We start from the raw sequence: 21,452 nt of genomic DNA on the forward strand, positions 1-21,452 counted from the left end.
CAAACCGAGTGAAGAACTCTCCTACTAACTTCTCTGCACAAGTCGCCGCTTCTTGGTTCGGCATGGCGTAAGCCTCCACCCACTTTGTGAAGTAGTCTCCGACTACCAAGATGACCTTGTTTCCTTGGGAGGATTCCGGAAAGGGGCCGAGGACATCCATTGCTACTCTCTCCATGGGGGCCCCAACAATGTACTGTTGTAAGGGCGCTTTCCTCTTTCGTGCCGGTGGTTTCCGGGAAGCACACCGCTGACAGTTCTTACACCAGGCCTTCACATCCATAGACATACCGTACCAGTAGAATCTCTTTCTCACCTTGTCTAAGGTCTTTCTGATACCCAGATGACATGCCGTCTTAGAGTCATGTAAGCTGATCATTACTTGTTCACGACATTGTTCTGGCAGGACTACTTGCAAAGTAGTCTGTCGTCCATCTTCCGATTCCCACTTGCGATATAAGACTCCATCCCTTGTCTCTAGGCGGTCCCATTCATTCCAGTATGCCTTGGTAGCAGGAGAGTGGGTAGACACCTTTTCCCATTTTGGTTTTGGGTATCGTTCGAGTAGCGCCTCCAGGACCGGGTGTATAGACTCGTCCAGTCCCTGCATTTCCGCCATCTTCTCACTCTTCCACCCTGGTTCCGCCGTAAGAAGTCTAGTATGCCTCGTAGCCTGGTCTGACTGTCGATGTTCCGTTGGGATCACCTCCTCTTTCTCCTCATCGATTGGGCTTATTTCTTCCCCATCCGTCCGTCCACACTGGCGACAAGGGATTCGAGAGAGGCCATCTGCATTGGCGTGACTCCGTCCGGCGCGGTGCACGATCACAAAGTTGTATTCTCCTAGTACTTGTAGCCATCGTGCAACTTGTCCCTCTGGTTCTTTGAAGCTGAGCAGCCAGCGTAGTGCTCCATGATCTGTTCGAACTGTGAACTTCCGTCCATAGAGGTACTGCCTGAAGTACTTAATGAAATGCACCACTGCCAGTAGTTCTCTTCTTGTGACGCAGTAGTTTCGCTCGGGCTTGGAGAGTGACCGGCTAGCATATCCAACAACCCTCTCTGTGCCTTCCTGTACCTGTGACAGGACCGCTCCTATGCCCACGTCACTGGCGTCAGTGTCGAGGATGAATTCGTCACCATCAGTTGGGTAAGCCAAGATTGGGGAGGAGGTGAGCTTCTCTTTCAGCATGCTGAATGCGCTTTCACAACTCTCATCCCAGTGATATTGTCGCTTCTTCTCGGTAAGTTTGTGTAGAGGTTTGGCGATGTTAGCGAAGCCCTGAATGTATCGTCTGTAGTAAGACGCCAATCCAAGGAAGCTCCTAACCTCTCGAACCGATTGGGGCGTTGGCCATTCCCTGATTGATTTCACCTTGGCTGGGTCGGTTGCAACTCCTTCGGGTGAAACCACGTGACCCAGGAACGCCACACTCTGCTGAAAGAGATGACACTTCTCCGGCTTGAGCTTCAGCCCTGCATTCTTCAGCTGCTCAAACACTTTTCGTAGCCTTACTAACTCCTCCTCTACCGTTGGGGCGAAGACGATCAGGTCATCCAGGTAAAGCAGCATGATGTCGTAGTGGAGACCGGCAAAGATCGACTCCATCAATCGCTCAAAGGTTGAGGGGGCGTTGCACAGTCCGAATGGCATTACGTTCCATTGGAATAGGCCCATCCTGGTTGAGAAGGCCGACTTCCCCTTGGCCTCTTCGTCTAGTTCGACCTGCCAGTAGCCGCTGGCCAGATCGAGGGTGCTAAACCATTTAGCGCCTGCTAATGATTGTATTGTGTCATCAATCCGTGGGATAGGGTAGGCGTCCTTTATCGTGACGTCATTGAGCCTCCTATAGTCCACGCAGAACCGGGTTGAGCCATCCTTCTTCTTCACCAGCACCACAGGGGAAGACCATGGGCTGCATGACGGCTCGACGACGCCTCGATCTAGCATCTTCCGAACCTGCTCATCGGCCTCCGCTTGCTGCCATTTCGGTAGTCGCCTAGGCGGTTGTCTGATGGGTGCGGCATCCTTCGTAGGTATATGATGCTTTATCAGCCCAGTCCGTCCCAAATCACTGTCCGACTTGGCAAATGTGTCCTTAAACTCTCTAAGCAAAGCTATCAGTGCTTTTTCCTGTTTACCGTCTAAATGTTCACAGCTTCGTTGAGCCAAGTCCTTTAGATATTCCGGTACCTGTTCGTCGACATAGTCCTCCCTTTTCTGTTCGAGAGAGAGGTTGCGAATCCCCCTCTCTATCCTGCCACAATTCATTTGTATGGGTTTCATCATTCCCACTCTCGTTCCTTTGTAGATTTTGGCTGGCTTGTTGGAGAGATTGAGCATGCGGACAGGAAGGACAGCTTTGTTTATGTCGACTATAGTTCTAGCGGTGATCACCCCTTCATCTCTCGTTGCCTCTCTCGGTTCAATGATTCCTGCCCCTGTGAGTCTGGGTTCAGTTTCTTTTCGGCCCGGTATTACCGCTTCGTGTCCTACCGGGATGGTAATTGTCTCTGACGCAATGATGTTGCAGAAAGGCTCGGCGTCCACATCTGTACAGCCAATCGTTTCCTCCCCGAGTTGGAGCTGGAGATTTTGCAGATCGAGTTTGCTATTCGTTCCAAGCAGAAAATCCATCCCCAAAATCCCAGTGTTACTCAAGCCGGCTACCATTACTGGATGGCGGAAGTTGGTTTTGCCTATGGTCAGCCACATCTCCGCCACTCCCCATACTTTAAGATCGCTGCCATCTGCCTGGCACACTGTCACGGCTACCTCATCAAGTTGGGGTTTTCTATTCCTTGGGATCTGATAGAATGTTTCCGCTGCGATCACTGTGTCGGTAGACCCAGTGTCTACCAGAAACATTGTCTCAATGCCATTTACTTTTCCTGGGATATGTAACCCTTTCATCGGCTCTGTCTTTAAGTTACATGCTCCCATATGTCCAGTGTCCGTTTTCGATTTCCTTGTTTCACATAATCTTTGTCCCGAATGTTCTAGTACGTTTTCCCTTGTTGATTTCCATAGCCCGGTGGCCCTGACCTCCCCCTGGCCAGCTGGGAAGGCCCGTTCCCGTTTCCCGACCTTACCGGGCAGTCCCTCTTCCAGTGTCCTTCTTGACCACAATAGAAGCAAACGGAGGGTGACCCTTGTTGTCGTCCTCGTCCGGGTCCACCAGCTTGGAGACGTTCCCTCCTTTCGGCCGCCAGTTCTCTCATCAGCTTCCCTAACTCCTTGGCCCATTCAGGGGTTGGCAGCGTCCTCTCCTCATAGGTGCTCTCGTTTGCCATAACTTCCTGAATTTTCCTCGTGAATTTGGCTGCAGGCTTTCTAATACCTTGTCGCTGCCTCTCTGCCGTAAGGTATGCTTCTGTCTCGATAGCTGCCCTGATGGCTTCGTCTAAGTTCTTTGGGTGAGCGCGAAAGATCCCTGCCCTAATCTCCGGGTCTGAGATTGCGTCAGAAAAATGTCCCCGTGCTAGTCTTTCATGCACATCTCGTTGCAGTTCCGGGTATGCCAAAGAGGTAAGACGCCGTACTGCTTGTCCCAATTCTTGCAAGTTTTCTCCTGATTTCCTTGTCCGGGCCCTCAGCTCCGTCAGAAAAGTTTCCGCCTGTTCCCCTGGCCCGAACCTCTGTTCCAGTTTCCGGCAGAGGGAACCGTAGTTTTGTAGGGCCTGTGGTTCTAAGTCTGCCAAGATTTCCTGAGCCGGGCCTCGTAAGCTTGCCGCCAAAAACTGGGCTTTCTGCCTCGAATCCCAGGCATTGATGAGTGCACATGATTCAAAATGTGCCCGGTAGTCTCTCCACGGGTTACTCCCATCGAACCGATCTGGTTGGAACCCCGTTCTCCGCATGGAACCACCCTCGGGTTGTAGCGCCCTCCGTCGTTCACTTCGCCTTAGCGGCCATGGGCCCTGGACCACCGTCGCTCCTGTGTCCGTTCTCGTCGCCCCCTTGTTTTCTGGCGCCTCTTCATCCGGTGATAGCTCCACATCTGTATCTGATGCTATCTCCCTTTTGTCATCACCGACAGGCACCTGTTCGGATTGGACTCTGGCAGGCTGTGTGGCTCCTGGAAAGTCCACCTCACTGCTCCTGTCCTCTTCCCCTGAACTGGGCACTTCCTCTGGTTGCTGCTGCCTTTGAGATGCCATTTCCCCTTCCGTCAAGCACCGCTACTCCTAGTTTGGAGTAATGTCCGTTTCGACCCCGATTTGCCGCCTGCTATAGTTCTTAGCCCTCGGCTCTGCCTTCTGACACTTGTTTGCCGCCTGCTATAGTTCTTAGCCCTCGGCTCTGCTTTCTGACACTTGTTTGCCGCCTGCTATAGTTCTTAGCCCTCGGCTCTGCTTTCTGACACTTGTTTGCCGCCTGCTATAGTTCTTAGCCCTCGGCTCTGCTTTCTGACACTGATTTGCCGCCTGCTATAGTTCTTAGCCCTCGGCCCTGCTTTCTGACACTGCTTTGCCGCCTGCTATAGTTCTTAGCCCTCGGCCCTGCTTTCTGACACTGGTTTGCCGCCTGCTATAGTTCTTAGCTCTCGGCCTCGCTTTCTGCCACCAGTCCAGTCCAGCCCTGCAGCCTAGCTCTGCTCCGTAAACTCAGCTCCGTCAGCTCTGCTACCTGCTTGACCCTGCTCTGTCAGCCCAGCTCTGCTACCTGCTTGACCCTGCTCTGCCAGCTCTCCTCAGCCACTTGCTTGACTCTGCCCTGTCAGCCCAGCAGTATCTAGTTGACTCTGCCCTGTCAGCTCAGCTCTCCAGTATCTAGTTGACTCTGCCCTGTCAGCTCAGCTCTCCAGTATCTAGTCGCGAATAATGATTGTTCGTTAATCTCATCCCACCGCTGCCACCAATGTGGCGGAAAACGGGTTGGGGGTTATGTGTGAGACTGGGTGGTGAAGATGTTGATTTGGGACATGAGAGGGCGGTCTTATTTTGTGGTAAAGTCACTGGGGTTAGTTTTAATACTGTGCCCCATCTCGTTCCCTCGTTCTCATGTCTCTCTTCTCACACACTTCCTCTCTCCTTTTCGTGGTAGCGAGCGGTCCGTAAAGCAACAGTGGGCCGGAGATTATTGAACTATACACGACTTGATATATTACTCTGCAATGAGGGTACTGAGAGCCAGATTTACGGTGCAACTATAGATTGGAGCCTAAAAGCTTCCCTTTTATTTGTGTAATGCATACATCCAACTTTTATATCCATCGCTATATACTAACACATATAATAACATAACATCTTCAATACAACTTATTAATTCATGGGCATCGCAGTGCCCGCTACATTAAGATCCTAAGTTCGAAAAGTGATAAAGCATACTGAGAGAACTGGAGTGAGCACAGGCACCCAATGTTGTGGACTATATAACCCTTGACCCAAAACAGTATATAACTGTCACTAATCCTTACTAATCCCTTTGATTGAGACTGGGAAATAAACATAGAGGGGAGGGGACCAGATGAACCAGAAGCTAGGGGGGACTGTTATACGAGCTTTACTCTGTAAACAAGCTATACCCTGCATTAATTAGTTCATAGTACCCCAACTCCCGAATGAAAGCTTAACCCTTGTGTAATTTAGATAAGGTCCCTATAGTCTCTAATTAATCTTTATCGGCTGGGGCGGTTCAACAAACACCACGGAGAAAGGAGTAAGCAGGGGAGAAGGAAGGGGAACTGTTATATGCGAGCTCAACTCTGCAAACAAGTTTCCTCTTAAGCCTCTCTCTGCACACCATCCTCACCCTATGAGTGTAAGCTACACGCCCCGCTTTAGCTTGAGTAACGTTTCCCTAACTATGCCCCTATGTATTCTATGTGGTATATATACAACTGAGCAAACCCCGAGGCCAAGGAGGGATGACAGGTATGAGGGACAGGGAACTGATACCGCGAGATTTACTCTGCAGTCAGATACCCCATGGTCGATCTCCCCTGTTCATCACCTGCCGATTGGACCACGGTGTAGCCTCCCTTAATATTCACTAAGTTTATTTGGACCCCGGCTTAACCCTTTTTGGAGATTGAGACTGCGTACCCATAACGGCAGAGGGAGGAGACTGGGAGGATGACCGGCGACAGTGGCAACCAACGTCAACATCAACACACAGTTAGCAAACACCGAGGCCGAACAGTAGGAATGACAGGTTTTCGTTATAGAGACACAACGAGGGAACTGAACTGCGAGATTTACTCTGCAGCCAGGTACCCCGCGGACTCCTCCCTGTACATTGCATACCAAACCAAGGTGTAGCTTCACTGTAGGTGTTGACTAGATTGGGCCGCTGCCTCCAGATCCGCCGTCTCCCCCCTCATCCCCGAGATGGTATAGCTTGTACCTATAAGTTGGGGTGCCTGGCTTCTCAGTCTCTGCGATTATTTTAGATATGGCTCGGTTCTCCTCCTTTCTGCTTCTGAGTGTCTAACTGCCTTCTTAGCTAAAATTCTACCTTATTTATACCCTTCCAGCAAGCCCCTATATCCTCCAAAGCATGAGAACACATCAGGTTTGCAAAATAGTTACTTCTGCCTATTACATATTATATACATTTTAGTATGACTTTCCCATAAGGAGCTGTACTAAGCGAGTGCAACTAATCTCTCCTATATAAACAACAGGGCTGAAAATAGTGTAATTAGGCCGGACCTCGTCACAGCCTTCCTTGTCTTAAGATCCCTTCGACTATAATAGTATACTTTAACCCATCCCTTGCTTATACTACAATATTACATGACCTGAGGCTGGGAGCAGGGCTGTGTGGCATGAAAGGGGTTACTAGAAATAGGCACAGGCTTTCATTGTCTGGAATTTGTCAGTGAAGTTAAAAGAGATTATTTAACCCTCTACTCTCCCTCGGGTTTATGCCCATTAGAGATATGAGTAGTAGAGTGGATGTTTGAGGGTAAATGGGTTAAATGGAAATAGAATAATAGTTGTTCTTCTACCCTCGTAAGAGGGCCTACTTAAAGTGCCTTTTCGTCACAATATCAATCAGACTTTGGATTAGTCTTTAACATAACTTTGGCCAGCAAATTTACTCGATTTTGTAGTTGCAGCGATAAACCAATTCCATTTTATGTCTCGTGTCGCAAATAATACTAAAAAGGCACAATAAATAAGATTGATTAAATACATGAATCTGAAACAAATACAATTCATGGAGTATATAACCCCCAATATAACTTTTGAAACAGAGGTGAAGGAAAATCGATGAATCAAGATTCAGTGATGCAATTCTGTGCTCATCTTAAGTGGTGCACGTCGAAAAAACTCTCATCGAGATTAATTTGCTTGAAATGCGATTCATTTGAGAAACTTGGGTTACGAAGAAGAACAGAAATCAGACTCTTATTTAGCAAAACAATTCCCTGTTTTTCTTGTTATGGGTATATCGCTGAATTATATTCTCAATGATGTTTCTGCCTTTGACCGAGAGCCGCGATGCGGGGCACCTGTAATCAATCATATGCCATTGTTACGTCACCAGTGAATGGTCAATTTAAAGCGGCTGACCAATAGCGTCATAATAGAATTTACTTTCTAGTCAGCCGACAAACTCTCGACCAATCACAGCTTGAGAAAACGCCCAGTTAGTGGATTGGATATCCAATAATACTGTTATTCTATGTAGTGAAACCTCGGCCCATCAATTTGTGTGCATTTTTTTTATTTATGTCATGATCATAATTTTAACACCCATCTTTTTAAGAGAAGATTATCATTATTTTGTCTGTTGATTATTTATATGATTATTTTGTTGTTTGTCTGTCTGCCTGTTTTTTGAGTGATTTAGTATATGATTATATCATTTCGTATAGACATGTTTGTTCATTATATATCTTTTCACTTTTAGTAACAATTAACTCATATTTGTTATACAATGAAGCTAACATAAATGTACCCCAAAAATTCACGACTTCGATGATAAACAAAGGCAGATTCCTTTGATGAGTATACTATGAGTATATCACCGACCTTTTCAACCGTTTCCATTCACAACACTGAAACAGGTATTGAAGACGCATCCTGCACCGGCGGTGGCGTGTACTTCGGTAAGTTCTTTCTTACGTCATCATATTCTTTGTTACGTCATCAGAGCAAGACGCAAGGTTTATAAGGAGAGCGGCTTATATAATAGACTGGACTTTGATCTTTTCACGGACGAACTCTTGACCAATCATGGCTCGATAACCGTTTACACCTTTTTAAAGGGAGGCGGGAAGACGGATTAAGAAACAAAACATTGTTTTCAATCTAAAGAGCTGTTGTTAAAAACACTGAACTCAGACAGCTCCTTGAACTGAATATCCCAATAAATTGATAACAAAATTATAACTTACATATATATCAAAAATTCTAAGTTTATTTTCACTGAGGCCTATATGGACAGTATTCTTATCCCAGATGATCGACAACAAAACCTTTGCAAAGCAATGTATTTCACCATCTCCCTCTCTGTCCCCCCCCCCCTTTGTTGTCCCTGTCCATCTCTCTCTCTCTCTCTCTCTCTCTCTCTCTCCCTCTCTCTTTCATTAAATATATCTCCCTCGCTGTTTTGTCGATCGTCTGGGATAAGAATACTGTCCATGGAAATATACTTAGAATTTTAAAATTTAAAATTTTCAGTTTCCCTTGTAAACATATTTTCACGTTAATTTGACCTTTATTTATTACATTTCATTCATCTAGTTTTCTCAATTTGATAGTTGTATTTTTTTTCCTTATAATTGTTAATGCGTGTTTTTCGTTACCTATGTTTAATTATTGTATATACCATGTATATTTTACCTTTGTATGTATGTTTTGAATTCATGTTATTATTGTACATGTTTCGATGTGAATGCAGGGCTCTCTGGGAGAGCAGGTTCAGAAATGAACTTGAATGAGACCACCCTGCTAAAAAAAAACTATACTAAATAAATAAATAAATATATGTTATTTCTAATTTTGTTATTGATACAAGAAATAAGAGAGAGATTGAAAGAGAAGAGCAAGAGAAATGAGGAGAGGGAGAATGGATTTATAGATGGAGAGATAAAGAGAGAGAGAGAGAGAGAGAGAGAGAGAGAGAGAGAGAGAGATACAAAAAGGGAGAGATGGAATGAACTTCACCGTCAGTATAGTTTAGCCCCATACTGTTGTATTTAATTCTGGTGCTCGGATACCGGGATTTGACGGCTTCCGTGGCTTACGTGGCAACCTGGTTGACGTGGCATTTAATACACTTAGAATAAACTTATGCTAAACTGCGCTCAAGTAAATGGTCTTTTAATGCCTGACACCAAGACACATGAGATGTATTATTTTTTAATGAATTAGGATACCGTTTCGATTATTTACATGGCACTACAGGTATATTATTTCCAGTCTTAAATGATAACGATACAGTGCTGTGAATCCTCAATATGAAATTATATACAAAATACATCAATTCATTGCCAACAGGGGGTTTGTGAGCTTCGTATAAAAAAAATTTAAAGAAGAGGTAGAAAACATTTAGAAGAATACATAATTTAGCCACAAAAATAATATTGTCCTAAATAAGATTATTTTCTCAACAATAGTGTATTACGTAAAATTGAAAAAAAAAGCTTATATTATATGCTTCTTTTTTTTTCTTTCTTCTTTTTAGCTCACAGTCAGCTGTTTCTAATCTTATGTGACCATTTATATTCCAAGAAATATATATTTTAAGTGTCCTTGAGAGTAATATGTTTATGTGATTTTTGCTCGCTGTTTTTTTTTTCATTTTGAGTGTTTGTATTCCCATGCCCTCTCTCCTTATTCTTAATTGCCATCGACTCCACCGTATGTTCTTTTTTTAAAACCCAAGTCACAGTTAGGAAAGAAAGGGTTAATCTAGTCATAACTCTCCTGTTACCCTGGAAACGGGCCCGGCTACTGACACAAAACAAGAACATGGGTCAACAAATTCCCCTCGATTTCGTGTAAAGCGTTGGTGGTATAATGGTTAGCATAGTTGCCTTCCAAGCAATTGATCCGGGTTCGATTCCCGGCCAACGCACATATATTTTTCTTTCTTTTTTTAGTTTTTTGTGGAAGTAGAATATTCTTAAGATTAGCGAGTATCTAAACAAATGCGTTAAATAATAATATTATCACCTATGAGGCGTACACAATTTCTTGTAGACCTGACTCCCTTTCTTTCTGTCATTCACTCTCTCTCTCACTCACTCTTATTTCTGTTTCTCTTTCCAAGATCGTGTTTCTCTCCCATTCTTTCCTATGTCCCCGCCGCTATATCTCGCCCTTCTTAATATCACATCTCTCCTTCTCCATCTCTCTCGCGCTCTCCTGCTATTCAATATCCAAACTTCCCACCTGTAATACATCACTTTATATTTATCTCCCTCTATAATGCGAACTATTCTATCTTTCTTAATATTCTCTTTCCATCACTTCTTTCTCCTTTTCTATTTTCTCACATTCCATTTAACAATGTACATTACCCGTTTTACCTAGTAAAATGATTTACCTTCGCTCTTCAGCTCTAGTTGAGATAAGACGATCCTAACAATTTGCAACAAATCAACGCAAGGATCAATTTCAATACCCTTGTACGTAACTGTATTGACCCCAAATTTCTGATGATGGAAAAGGCTATTAAATTTGCCTTTGGTTTTTGAAAGTATCGACCGTGCTTATTTTTAATGTGTCATTCAACATCTTTCTTGGTTTTGCTCTCATTGTGTGCTAAATACGACTAACAAAGAGGCAAAAACACACAATAAACAAGCTTAGAGTGTTTAAATTTAAAAACGCATTTATTCAGATTCATGAAATATAAAACAACTAATATGTTGCCTATACATGGAGCACCATCTAAAAAGAACTTGAATTGCACGAAATAATTCACATGAGTTCGACAACTGAAGTAACCATTACAGTTTTTTGAGAATATGAGTTCTGATATAGTCTAGTAGACTCGTCAGCTAGGTGGCTATCCTCTCAAGTCTGGCACCGGGAAATGCATCTTGTAGTGCCTGTTAAGACTGCAGCGGCGTCTGAAGTCTCTTTCACATGTTCCGAACGAACATCGATACGGCCGCTCTCCTGTGTGAACGGGACGATGCCTGATCAACGAAGACGGACAGTCGAAGAGCATCGGGCAGTCCTGGCAGCAGTAAACATGATATCCGGTGTGAACGCGGCGATGAAGGCGAAGGTGTATTTTCTTGGCGAACGACTCGGGGCATGATGGACATTGGAAACGTTGATCGGGCGAAGGCGGAGGTGACGGGGTGCTTCGCTTCCTCGGCGGAGATGACGACGGGGATGACGTCTTTGACGAAGCTCTCCTACGATCTGCTACGAGGCTCGGCGTGGGTGTCGACGACGGTATCAACCAGTTGACGACTGAGGGTTGATCAGTTTCAGACGCCTTCACCTGTTGCGGTCGTGAACTCCTCTTGCCTTCCACCAAAGGTCTATCGGGAGCTCTTGTAGCCTGGCAGAGGGGACAGTTCGAGACATGGCAGTTAAAGATGCTCGAGGTTGGTTGTCGACGATGTCGAGCCGTGATGACGGAGGCGATGGCCTTGTTGAAGTCGGGTTCGTGTATCTCGACAGGGATGGGCATGGTGGCACTCCCGGTCACCGGGAAGAATACGGGTAGAGTGGTCCGCAGGGGGTTGGCAAGGAGAGGAGTCGACCTGAAAGGGAAAAAAAGAGAGAAGAAAATTACGATATGATTACACATGTCAGCAGGGAAATTCATTAAACATTAAACCAAAACAGAAAAAAGGATTATTTCTTTGCTTTCAAACAAGGATGAAATCCTAAAGGAAAAACAGCAATTTTTTTGTTTAATGCTTTAACATTAAATGAGACATGTGTTTCACAAAGAAGACAAAAAACACTATCCTGAGTTTTCCTGACCATTTCGTGCTATGTCGTTCTGTTTTAAATGCTAGATTATTTAGTGTGTAAGAAATATGTGTAAAAAATGTCAAATTCAATACTTACTCCATATAGGCTATGGGTGAGATCCTTATCGTAGTCGAAACAGTGACAAACGTATTTTCCAAAGATTTTCCAAAGAGTTGAACCGGTAAATAAGCCTTCCTCGATTAGCAGTCAAGAGTCAGAATGGTATTTTGTGTCACTTTTACCTTGTATTTATTTGATTACATTCAAACTCGGTAATCTCTTGAAGTCAGTGATTGGTCGAGAGTTTGCCCAGTAGGTGCCGCTTGATAACTGGCTGTTGAAACGGACCAATCAGAGAGGAGAACTAATTATCGCTATAGAAATCTCAGTCTTTTGTCGCCGCCCACTATCAACGCGCGCAACAATAGCTTATAAGTTGCCTCTCCTTTTCAACGATCTATGATCGCGGATTTGATTTAATTCTTTGTCTGGAAGGAATTACTATTATGTAAAGTGCCGGGTGAACATTAGATACTCTTTGTTATATTCGTATTTTTTTTTAGAAATCTCAATTAAAATCTGATCACAGTAAATTTTTCAGTCAGGTTTGCCCAATATGACAATCTAAAGTGTACAATCGTATTCCCAAAAAAATTAGCGCGACGTAAACAGAATGTCAATGAGAGATAACAGTTTAATATAAAAGTGCCAGTAATGCCATTCAATGACATTTGTTCATTCATTTTCCATTCGACCAAAATAAAGTTACTATTCAATACCTTATACCGGTAATCTGAATATAATGATATTTATGTATCATAGTATAGGTAGGCTATTACATTTTCATCAGATTGTCCAGACTTATTGTATATTACACTTCGGAGCTTATAACAAACAAGTGCGGAATAATTATGTGTTCTTGTTTTTTTATTTCATTGTTTGTTTTTGTTTTGAGACTTCATCATATAAATCAGACTTTAGATTAATCTGTGACATAACTGCGAGCCAGCACAATTTACTTAATTGGGTAGTTATAGAGATAAACCAGTTCCATTTTATTTCTCGTGTCGCAAATAATACTAAAAAGGCACAATGAACAAGATTGATTAAATACATGAATCTGAAACAAATACAATTCATCGAGTATATAACCCCCAAAATAACTTTTGAAACAGAGGTGAAGGAAAATCGATGAATCAAGATTCAGTGATGCAATTCTGTGCTCATCTTAAGTGGTGCACGTCGAAAAAACTCTCATCGAGATTAATTTGCTTGAAATGCGATTCATTTGAGAAACTTGGGTTACGAAGAAGAACAGAAATCAGACTCTTATTTAGCAAAACAATTCCCTGTTTTTCTTGTTATGGGTATATCGCTGAATTATATTCTCAATGATGTTTCTGCCTTTGACTGAGAGCCGCGATGCGGGGCACCTGTAATCAATTATATGCCATTGTTACGTCACCAGTGAATGGTCAATTTAAAGCGGCTGACCAATAGCGTCATAATAGAATTTACTTTCTAGTCAGCCGACAAAATCTCGACCAATCACAGCTTGAGAAAACGCCCAGTTAGTGACGCGACAATAGGTTATGATCACAATTGCTGTTGATTGTAGGATTGAGCGGAATGACGTTTTATTTAAGGGTTGAACGATCTTTTCTCTTCCATACTTATTTGTTATAAAATGATGCAAACAAAGTGAATAATTATTATAATTGGGAGTTTCTGACATACACAAGAAAGGGATATCCAATAATACTGTTATTCTATGAAGTGAAACCTCGGCCTATCAATTTGTGTGCATTTTTGTATTTATGTCATGATCATATTAACACCCATCTTTTTAAGAGAAGATTATCATTTGTCTGTTGATTATTTATATGATTATTTTGTTGTTTGTCTGTCTGCCTGTTTTTGAGTGATTTAGTATATGATTATATCATTTCGTATAGACAAGTCATGTTTGTTCATTATATATCTTTTCACTTTTAGTAACAATTAACTCATGTGTGTTATACAATGAAGCTAATATAAATGTACCAAAAACATTCACGACTTCGATGATAAACAAAAGCAGATTCCTTTGATGAGTATACTATAAGTATATCACCGACCTTTTCAACCGTTTCCATTCATAACACTGAAACAGGTATTGAAGACGCATCCTGCACTGGCGGTGGCGTGTACTTCGGTAAGTTCTTTCTTACGTCATCGTATTCTTTGTTACGTCATCAGTGCAAGACGCAAGGTTTATAATGAGAGCGGCTTATACAATAGACTGGACTTTGATCTTTTCACGGACGAACTCTCGACCAATCATGGCTCGATAACCATTTACACCTTTTTAAAGGGAGGCGGGAAGACGGATTAAGAAACAAAACATTGTTTTCAATCTAAAGAGCTGTTGTTAAAAACACTGAGCTTAGACAGCTCCTTGAACTGAATATCCCAATAAATTGATAACAAAATTATAACTTATTCTAAGTTTATTTTCACTGAGGCCTATATGGACAGTACTCTTATCCCAAACGATCGACAACAAAACCTTTGCAAAGCAATGTATTTCGCCATCTCCCTCACTGCCCCCCCCCCCCCTTGTTGTCCCTGTCCATCTCTCTCTCTCTCTCTCTCTCTCTCTCCCTCGCTCATTCATTAAATATCTCTCCCTCGCTGTTTTGTCGATCGTCTGGGATAAGAATACTGTCCATGGAAATATACTTAGAATTTAAAATTTAAAATTTTCAGTTTCCCTTGTAAACATATTTTCACGTTAATTTGACCTTTATTTATTACATTTCATTCATCTAGTTTTCTCAATTTGATAGTTGTATTTTTTTCCTTATAATTGTTAATGCGTGTTTTTCGTTACCTATGTTTAATTATTGTATATACCATGTATATTTTACCTTTGTATGTAACTATGTATGTTTTGAATTCATGTTATTATTGTACATGTTTCGATGTGAATGCAGGGCTCTCTGGGAGAGCAGGTTCAGAAATAAACTTGAACGAGACCATCCTGTTAAAATAAAACTATACTATATAAATAAATAAATATATGTTATTTCTAATTTTATTATTGATACAAGAAATAAGAGAGAGATTGAAAGAGAAGAGCAAGAGAAATGAGGAGAGGGAGAATGGATTTATAGATGGAGAGACAAAGAGAGAGAGAGAGAGAGAGACAAAGAGAGAGAGAGAGAGAGAGAGAGAGATACAAAAAGGGAGAGATGGAAAGAACTTCACCGTCAGTATAGTTTAGCCCCATACTGTTGTATTTAATGCTGGTGCTCGGATACCGGGATTTGACGGCTTCCGTGGCTTACGTGGCACCCCTGTTGACGTGGCATTTAATACACTTAGAATAAACTTATGCCAAACCGAACTCAAGTAAAATGTCTTTTAATGTCTTACACATAGACACATGAGATGTATTATTGTGTAATGAATTAGGATACCGTTTCGATTAGTTACATGGCACTATAGGATGATAATTTCCAGTCTTAAATCATTACCTCTGATGGAATCATAACGATACAGTGCTGTGAATCCTCAATATGAAATGATATACAAAATACATCAATTCATTGCAAACAGGAGCTTTGTGGGCTTGGTATAAACAAATTTTAAGAAGAGGTAGAAAGCATTTAGAAGAATACATAATTTAGCCACAAAAATGATATTGTCCTAAATAAGATTATTTTCTCAACAATAATGTATTACGTACAATGGATAAGAAAAGCTTATATTGTATGCTTCTTTTTTTTTCTTTCTTCTTTTTAGCTCATAGTCAGCTGTTTCTAATCTTAAGTGACCATTTATATTCCAAGAAATATATATTTTAAGTGACCTTGAGAGTAATATGTTTATTTGATTTTTGCTTGCTGTTTTTTAAATTTTGTATTGTGTGTGTTTGTATTCCCATGCCCCTCTCTCCTTATTATTAATTGCCATCGACTCCACAGTATGTTTTTTAAAACCCAAATCACAGTTAGTGAGGAAAGGGTTAATCTAGTCATAAGTCTCCCGTTACCCTGGAAACGTCAGAATCCCCGCTACTGACACAGGACACGAACATGGGTCAACAAACTCCAACTGATATCGTGTAAAGCGTTGGTGGTATAATGGTTAGCATAGTTGCCTTCCAAGCAATTGATCCGGGTTCGATTCCCGGCCAACGCACAGATATATTTTTCTTCCTTTTTTATTTTTTTGTGGAAGTAGAATATTCTTAAGAATAGCAAGTAATTAACAATTGCGTTAAATAATAATATTATCACCTAAGAAACGTGCACATTTTCTTGTAGGTCTGACTCCCTTTCTCTCTGTCTGTCTGTTTCTCTCTTCCTCATTTCTGTTCTCTCTTTTTCTTTTTTATGTCCCTGCCGTTCTATCATACCCCTTCTAAATCTCACATCTCTCTTTCTCCATCTCTCGCGCTCTCTTGCTATTCAATGTCCAAACTTCCCACCCGTAATACATCACTTTATATGTATCTCACTCTGTAATGCGAACTATTCTATCTTTCTCAATTATCTTTCCATCTCTGCTTTCTTTTTTTAAAAGATCGCTCCATTCGTATTTTCACATTCTATTCAACAATAAACATAAGGCTTTTCACAAAGTAAAATGATTTACTTTCACTCTACAGCTTTAGTTGTGGTCGCAACCACTTTCAACAAATCAACGCAAGGGTCATTTTCAATATCCTAATACGTAACTGTATTGTCCCACATTTATAAAGATGGAGAAGGCTATTGAAATTGCCTTTGATTTTTCGAAAGTATCGACCGTGCTTAATCTTAAGGTGTCATTCAACATCTTCCTTCTTTTCCTCTCATTTTGTTTTAATTACGACATACAAAAACACACAATAAACAAGCTCAAAGTATTTAAAGTTGAAAACGCATTTATTCAGATTCATGAAACATAAACAAATTGAATATACTGCTCAAACATGGAGCATCATCTAATAAGAACTTGAATTGCACGAAATAATCCTCATGAGTTCGACAATTGAAGTTAAGAATATGAGTTCTGAAATACTGTCTGGTCACGACTCGTCAGCTAAGCGCTATCCTCTCAAGCCTGCCACCGGGCAATGCATCTTGTAGTGTCTGTTGAGGCTGCTGCGGCATGTGAAGTCTCTTTCACATCCCTCGAACGAACATCGATACGGCCGCTCTCCGGTGTGAACGCGACGATGCCTGATCAACTGTGATGAACAAGCTAAGACCATCGGGCAGTCCTGGCAGCAATAAACATGACGTCCGTTGTGAATCCGGCGATGAATACGAAGATGTATCTTCGTGGCGAATGTCTTTGGACATGATCGACACTTGAAGCGGTGATCAGGCGAAGGCGGAGGTGACGTGGCGAATCGCTTCCTTGGTGGAGATGACGTCCGTGACGAAGCTCTCTTACGATCCGCTACGAGGCTCGGCGTTGGTGTCGACGACGATATCAACCAGTTGACGACTTTGGGTTGATCAGACGCCTTCACCTGTTGCGGTCGTGAACTCCTCTTGTCCTCCACCGAAAGTCTATCAGGAGCTCTTGTAGTCTGGCAGAGGGGACAGTTCGAAACATGGCAGTTAAAGATGTTCAAGGTTGGTTGTCGACGATGTCGAGCCCAGATGACGGAGGCGATGGCCTTACTGAAGTCGGGCTCGTGTATCTCGACAGGGATCTGCATTGCGGTAGACTATGATTGCTGAGAACCTTATCGTAGTACAAATAGTGACAAAGGAAATTTTCTAAAAGTTGAACCGATAAATGCGCCTTCCTCGATTAGCAGTCACAATGGTGTTAGTGTGTATTTTACCTTGTATTTATTTGATTACATTCACACTCGGTAATCCCTTTCAGTCAGTGATTGGTCGAGAGTTTGCCCGGTAGGTACGGGGTGATGACAGGCTGCTGAAACGGACCAATCAGAGAGGAGGATTAATTAGCGCTATAGAAATTTCAGTCTTTTGACGCCGCCCACTATCAACGCGCGAAACAATAGCTTCTAAAGTGCCTCTCCTTTTCAATGATCTATGATCGCGGATTATCATTAATTCTTTGTCATGAAGGAATTATTATTATGTAACGTGCCGGGTGAACGTTCAATACTCCTTGTTATATTCTTATTTTTTTTAGAAATCTTAATTAGAATCTGATCACAGTAAAGTTTTCGGTCAGGTTTGCCCAACATGACAATCTAAAGTGTACAATCGTATAACAAAAAATAGCGCGACATAGACAGAATGTCAATGAGAGATAACAGTTTAATATAAAAGGTGCCAGTAATTTCATTCGATGACATTTGTTCATTCATTTTCCATCCGACCCCCAAAAAGGTCTTACATTTTCATCGTTTCGTCCACTTTACCAGACTTATTGTATATTACACTTCGGAGCTTATTAAAAACCATGGTGGAATACATTTTATATTCTTGTTTTGTTTGTGTTAATGTTGAGACTTCATCATATCAATCAGACTTTAGATTAGTCTTAAACATAACTTTGAGCCAGCAAATTTAATACATTTTTAGTTACAGAGACAAGCCAGTAACATTTTATTTCTCGTGTTACAGATAATAATAATAAAAAGGAACAATGGACAAGAATGACCGCTGAAACAAATACAATCAATTCATCGAGTATATAACCCCCCAAAATAACTTTTGGAACATAGGCGACGGAAAATCGATGAATCAAGATTCATGCAATTCTGTGCTCATCTTTAGTGGTGCACACCGAACAAACTATCATCGAGATTATTTTGCTTGAAATGCGATTTATTTGAGAAACTTGGGTTACGAAGAAGAACAAAAATCAGACTCATATTTAGCAAAAGATTCCCTGTTTTTCTTCTTATGGGTATATCGCTTGATTATATTCTCGTTGATGTTTCTGCCTTTGACCGAGAGCCGCGGTGCGGGGCACCTGCAATCAATATAAGCCATTGTTACGTCACAAATGAATAGTCAATTTAAAGCGGCTGACCAATACCGTCATAATAGAATTTACTATCTAGACAGGCGACAAACTCTCGACCAATCACAGCTTGAGAAAGCGTCCACACCTTTTAGTGAATAGGTCAATAGGTTTTGATCACAATTGATGTTGTAGGATTGAGCGGAATAACGTTTTATTCACAGGGTTGAACGAACTTTTCTCTACCATACTAATTTGTTGTAAAATAATGCAAACAAAGTGAATAGTTTGGATGTATGATACTCACATTTGCGTTATTCGAGCAACAAGTCTGTTCAAACAAAGAAATTTAAAAAAAAAAAAGTATTTTGAGGCATAAAAAGTGAACGTGCATATCTATCATTAATATTCATGTCGACATGAGTAGCCCATTCATTACATTTCTTGAAATGTCATAATACAGAAACGTTTAAAATTTGAATATGTTTTATCTCAAAACACTTTTGTATTTTCCATAACCGTTAGGTTCAGATAACGTAATAGGCCATTTAAATAAGGCTTTTGAAATTTCCTTAGGTTAATTTTTCGAAAGTAGTTGGAATCGTATTTAAAAGACATTGCAAGATGAATTAAATGAGAGAAATGCTCCTTGTATTATATTAATCTACAGCATGACACACGCTGGGAATGTTTGTTTCTATTCAACATCTTTGCATTCTCATGTCGTGTCATTTTAATACATTAACAACCATCTCTTTACAAAGAGATTATCATTTGTTTGTTAATTATGTGTTTGTTTGTCTGTTTACCTGTTTTTGTGTGGTTTTTATGATGATATCATTTCTTGTAGTTATGTTTATTCATTATATATCTTTTCACTTTTAGTAACAATTAAATAATGTGTGATATACCATGTAGCCAAAATAAATGTACAACAAAAAAATCACGAATTCAATGATAAACAAAAGCAGATCCCTTTGATGAGTATACTATGAGTATATCACCCACTTTTTCAAACGTTTCCATTCATCAAACTGAAACAGTTATTGAAGACGCATGTACTGCACAGGCGGTGGCATTTATTTCGGTAATGTCTTTGTTACGTCACCGTGTTCTTTGTTACGTCATCAGTGCAAGACGCAAGGTTTATATGAGGTTACAATAGATTGGACTTTGATCTTTTCACGGACGAACTCTCGACCAATCATGGCTCGATAACCGTTCACACCTCTTCAAAGGGAAGCGGGAAGACGGATTACGAAACAAAACATTGCTTTCAATCTGAAGAGTTGTTGTTAAAAACACTGAACTCAGATAGCTCCTTGAACTGAATATCCAAATAAATTGATAATCAAATTATAATTTAAAAATAGATTTTAAATTCTAAGTATATTTCAATGAACAGCATTATTATACCCGACGATCGACAAAAAACCTTTGCAAAGCAATGTATTTCACCATCTTCCTCTTCGTTTCTCCCTTTCTTTTACTCTGTCCATTTTTTCTTCCCCTCTCTCTCTCTCATTCCCACTCTCTCCTCTACCCTCTCTCACACCATTTAGCTATCTTTAACTCTCTCTCTCTCCCTCATTTCGTATCTCTCCTCCACCCCTCTCTTTCTTTAACTACCAGGATATCTCTCTTTAAGTATCTCTCTCCCTATCTCTCCTTCTCTTTCTTCCTCTCTGATTACGCTTTCGATGACACCCGCCTCAATTTCTGTCCGAGATCCGTACCCCTCCATCTCTATCTCTGAGATTCTACCTTTCTCACATAATCTCTCTCTTCCATCTCTCTCTCTCTCTATCTCAAGTAACTGTTCATATTAGTTTCTCGTGATGTATTATTCTCTTGTCATTCCAACTACCCACTACTCATTTTCACAAAATTTTCACAAATTCAATTTGCTTAACAAGTCAAATCAAAAGTCTACCACTTTTATTGATATATCATTTGATATATATTTGCTATGTGAACGAAGTGGATTACAGTCAATTAATATATAATTCACAGGACATTATCTCGTGCTAACATAAATATTAATTCTATTTCAACATTGTGACCATAATCTAGAAAATAATATTCACAATACCGATACAACATAGAAAATGCTTGACTCTCAAGAATTAACACATGGTTTCATTGTAATCAACCGATGTCATATATAACTGTGCATTGATATTAGTGATAAAGCTTACATTTAATACAACTGTAATTAACTAGAGCTGACTTAATTTCCAATGTTGATCTCGATTGGTTATCAACTTGAACTAGTACTGTCTATAAAAAAATTATAATTGTCCACATCTTTAGTATAATTATTTAACTGTCCAAGGCTTGTACATCACTAATTAAGAGACACCATTAGTGTTTGGAAATATAATGGGGAAAAAATCATCCGTTGCTCGAAGAGAAATACATCAAATCAAATTTGTTGTGAAAACACCAGTACATAATCGGTTGGGTTAAGATATCATAATATAGCATTTCTATCCATGCAATATATATAAACAAGTACTACATCACAATAACCACACTAATCAATTGGCAGTTTGTTTCTCATCTGTACAAATGTTATTGGGCGGCTGGTACAACTGAAGACCTCAGTATCGAATGCATTACACTTA

The 21,452-nt window shown here is 41.0% G+C and overlaps 2 protein-coding genes and 2 non-coding genes across 4 annotated transcripts; 2 read left to right on the forward strand and 2 right to left on the reverse strand.

Moving 5' to 3' along the window:
* Positions 1–9,961: 9,961 nt before the first annotated feature.
* TRNAG-UCC lies at positions 9,962–10,033 on the forward strand. The gene has a single exon. It is a non-coding gene; the product is annotated as a tRNA-Gly (tRNA).
* A 936-nt stretch (positions 10,034–10,969) lies between these two features.
* LOC105441502 (zinc finger protein 835-like) lies at positions 10,970–12,106 on the reverse strand. The gene is made up of 2 exons (XM_011672644.2): positions 11,995–12,106; positions 10,970–11,681 (listed from the first exon to the last, which is right to left on the reverse strand). Exons 1-2 carry the CDS (start codon positions 11,997–11,999, stop codon positions 10,970–10,972), a joined length of 717 nt encoding a protein of 238 aa, XP_011670946.2. The 5' UTR covers positions 12,000–12,106.
* A 3,905-nt stretch (positions 12,107–16,011) lies between these two features.
* Positions 16,012–16,083, forward strand: TRNAG-UCC. The gene has a single exon. It is a non-coding gene; the product is annotated as a tRNA-Gly (tRNA).
* Positions 16,084–16,792: 709 nt separating this feature from the next.
* Positions 16,793–17,643, reverse strand: LOC115925921 (zinc finger protein 420-like). The gene has a single exon (XM_030989962.1). It carries the CDS (start codon positions 17,594–17,596, stop codon positions 16,976–16,978), a length of 621 nt encoding a protein of 206 aa, XP_030845822.1. The 5' UTR covers positions 17,597–17,643; the 3' UTR covers positions 16,793–16,975.
* Positions 17,644–21,452: the final 3,809 nt, after the last annotated feature.

The sequence above is a fragment of the Strongylocentrotus purpuratus genome, unplaced genomic scaffold (assembly GCF_000002235.5).
Source record: "Strongylocentrotus purpuratus isolate Spur 01 unplaced genomic scaffold, Spur_5.0 spur5_scaffold_19, whole genome shotgun sequence".
Classification (NCBI taxonomy): domain Eukaryota; kingdom Metazoa; phylum Echinodermata; class Echinoidea; order Camarodonta; family Strongylocentrotidae; genus Strongylocentrotus; species Strongylocentrotus purpuratus.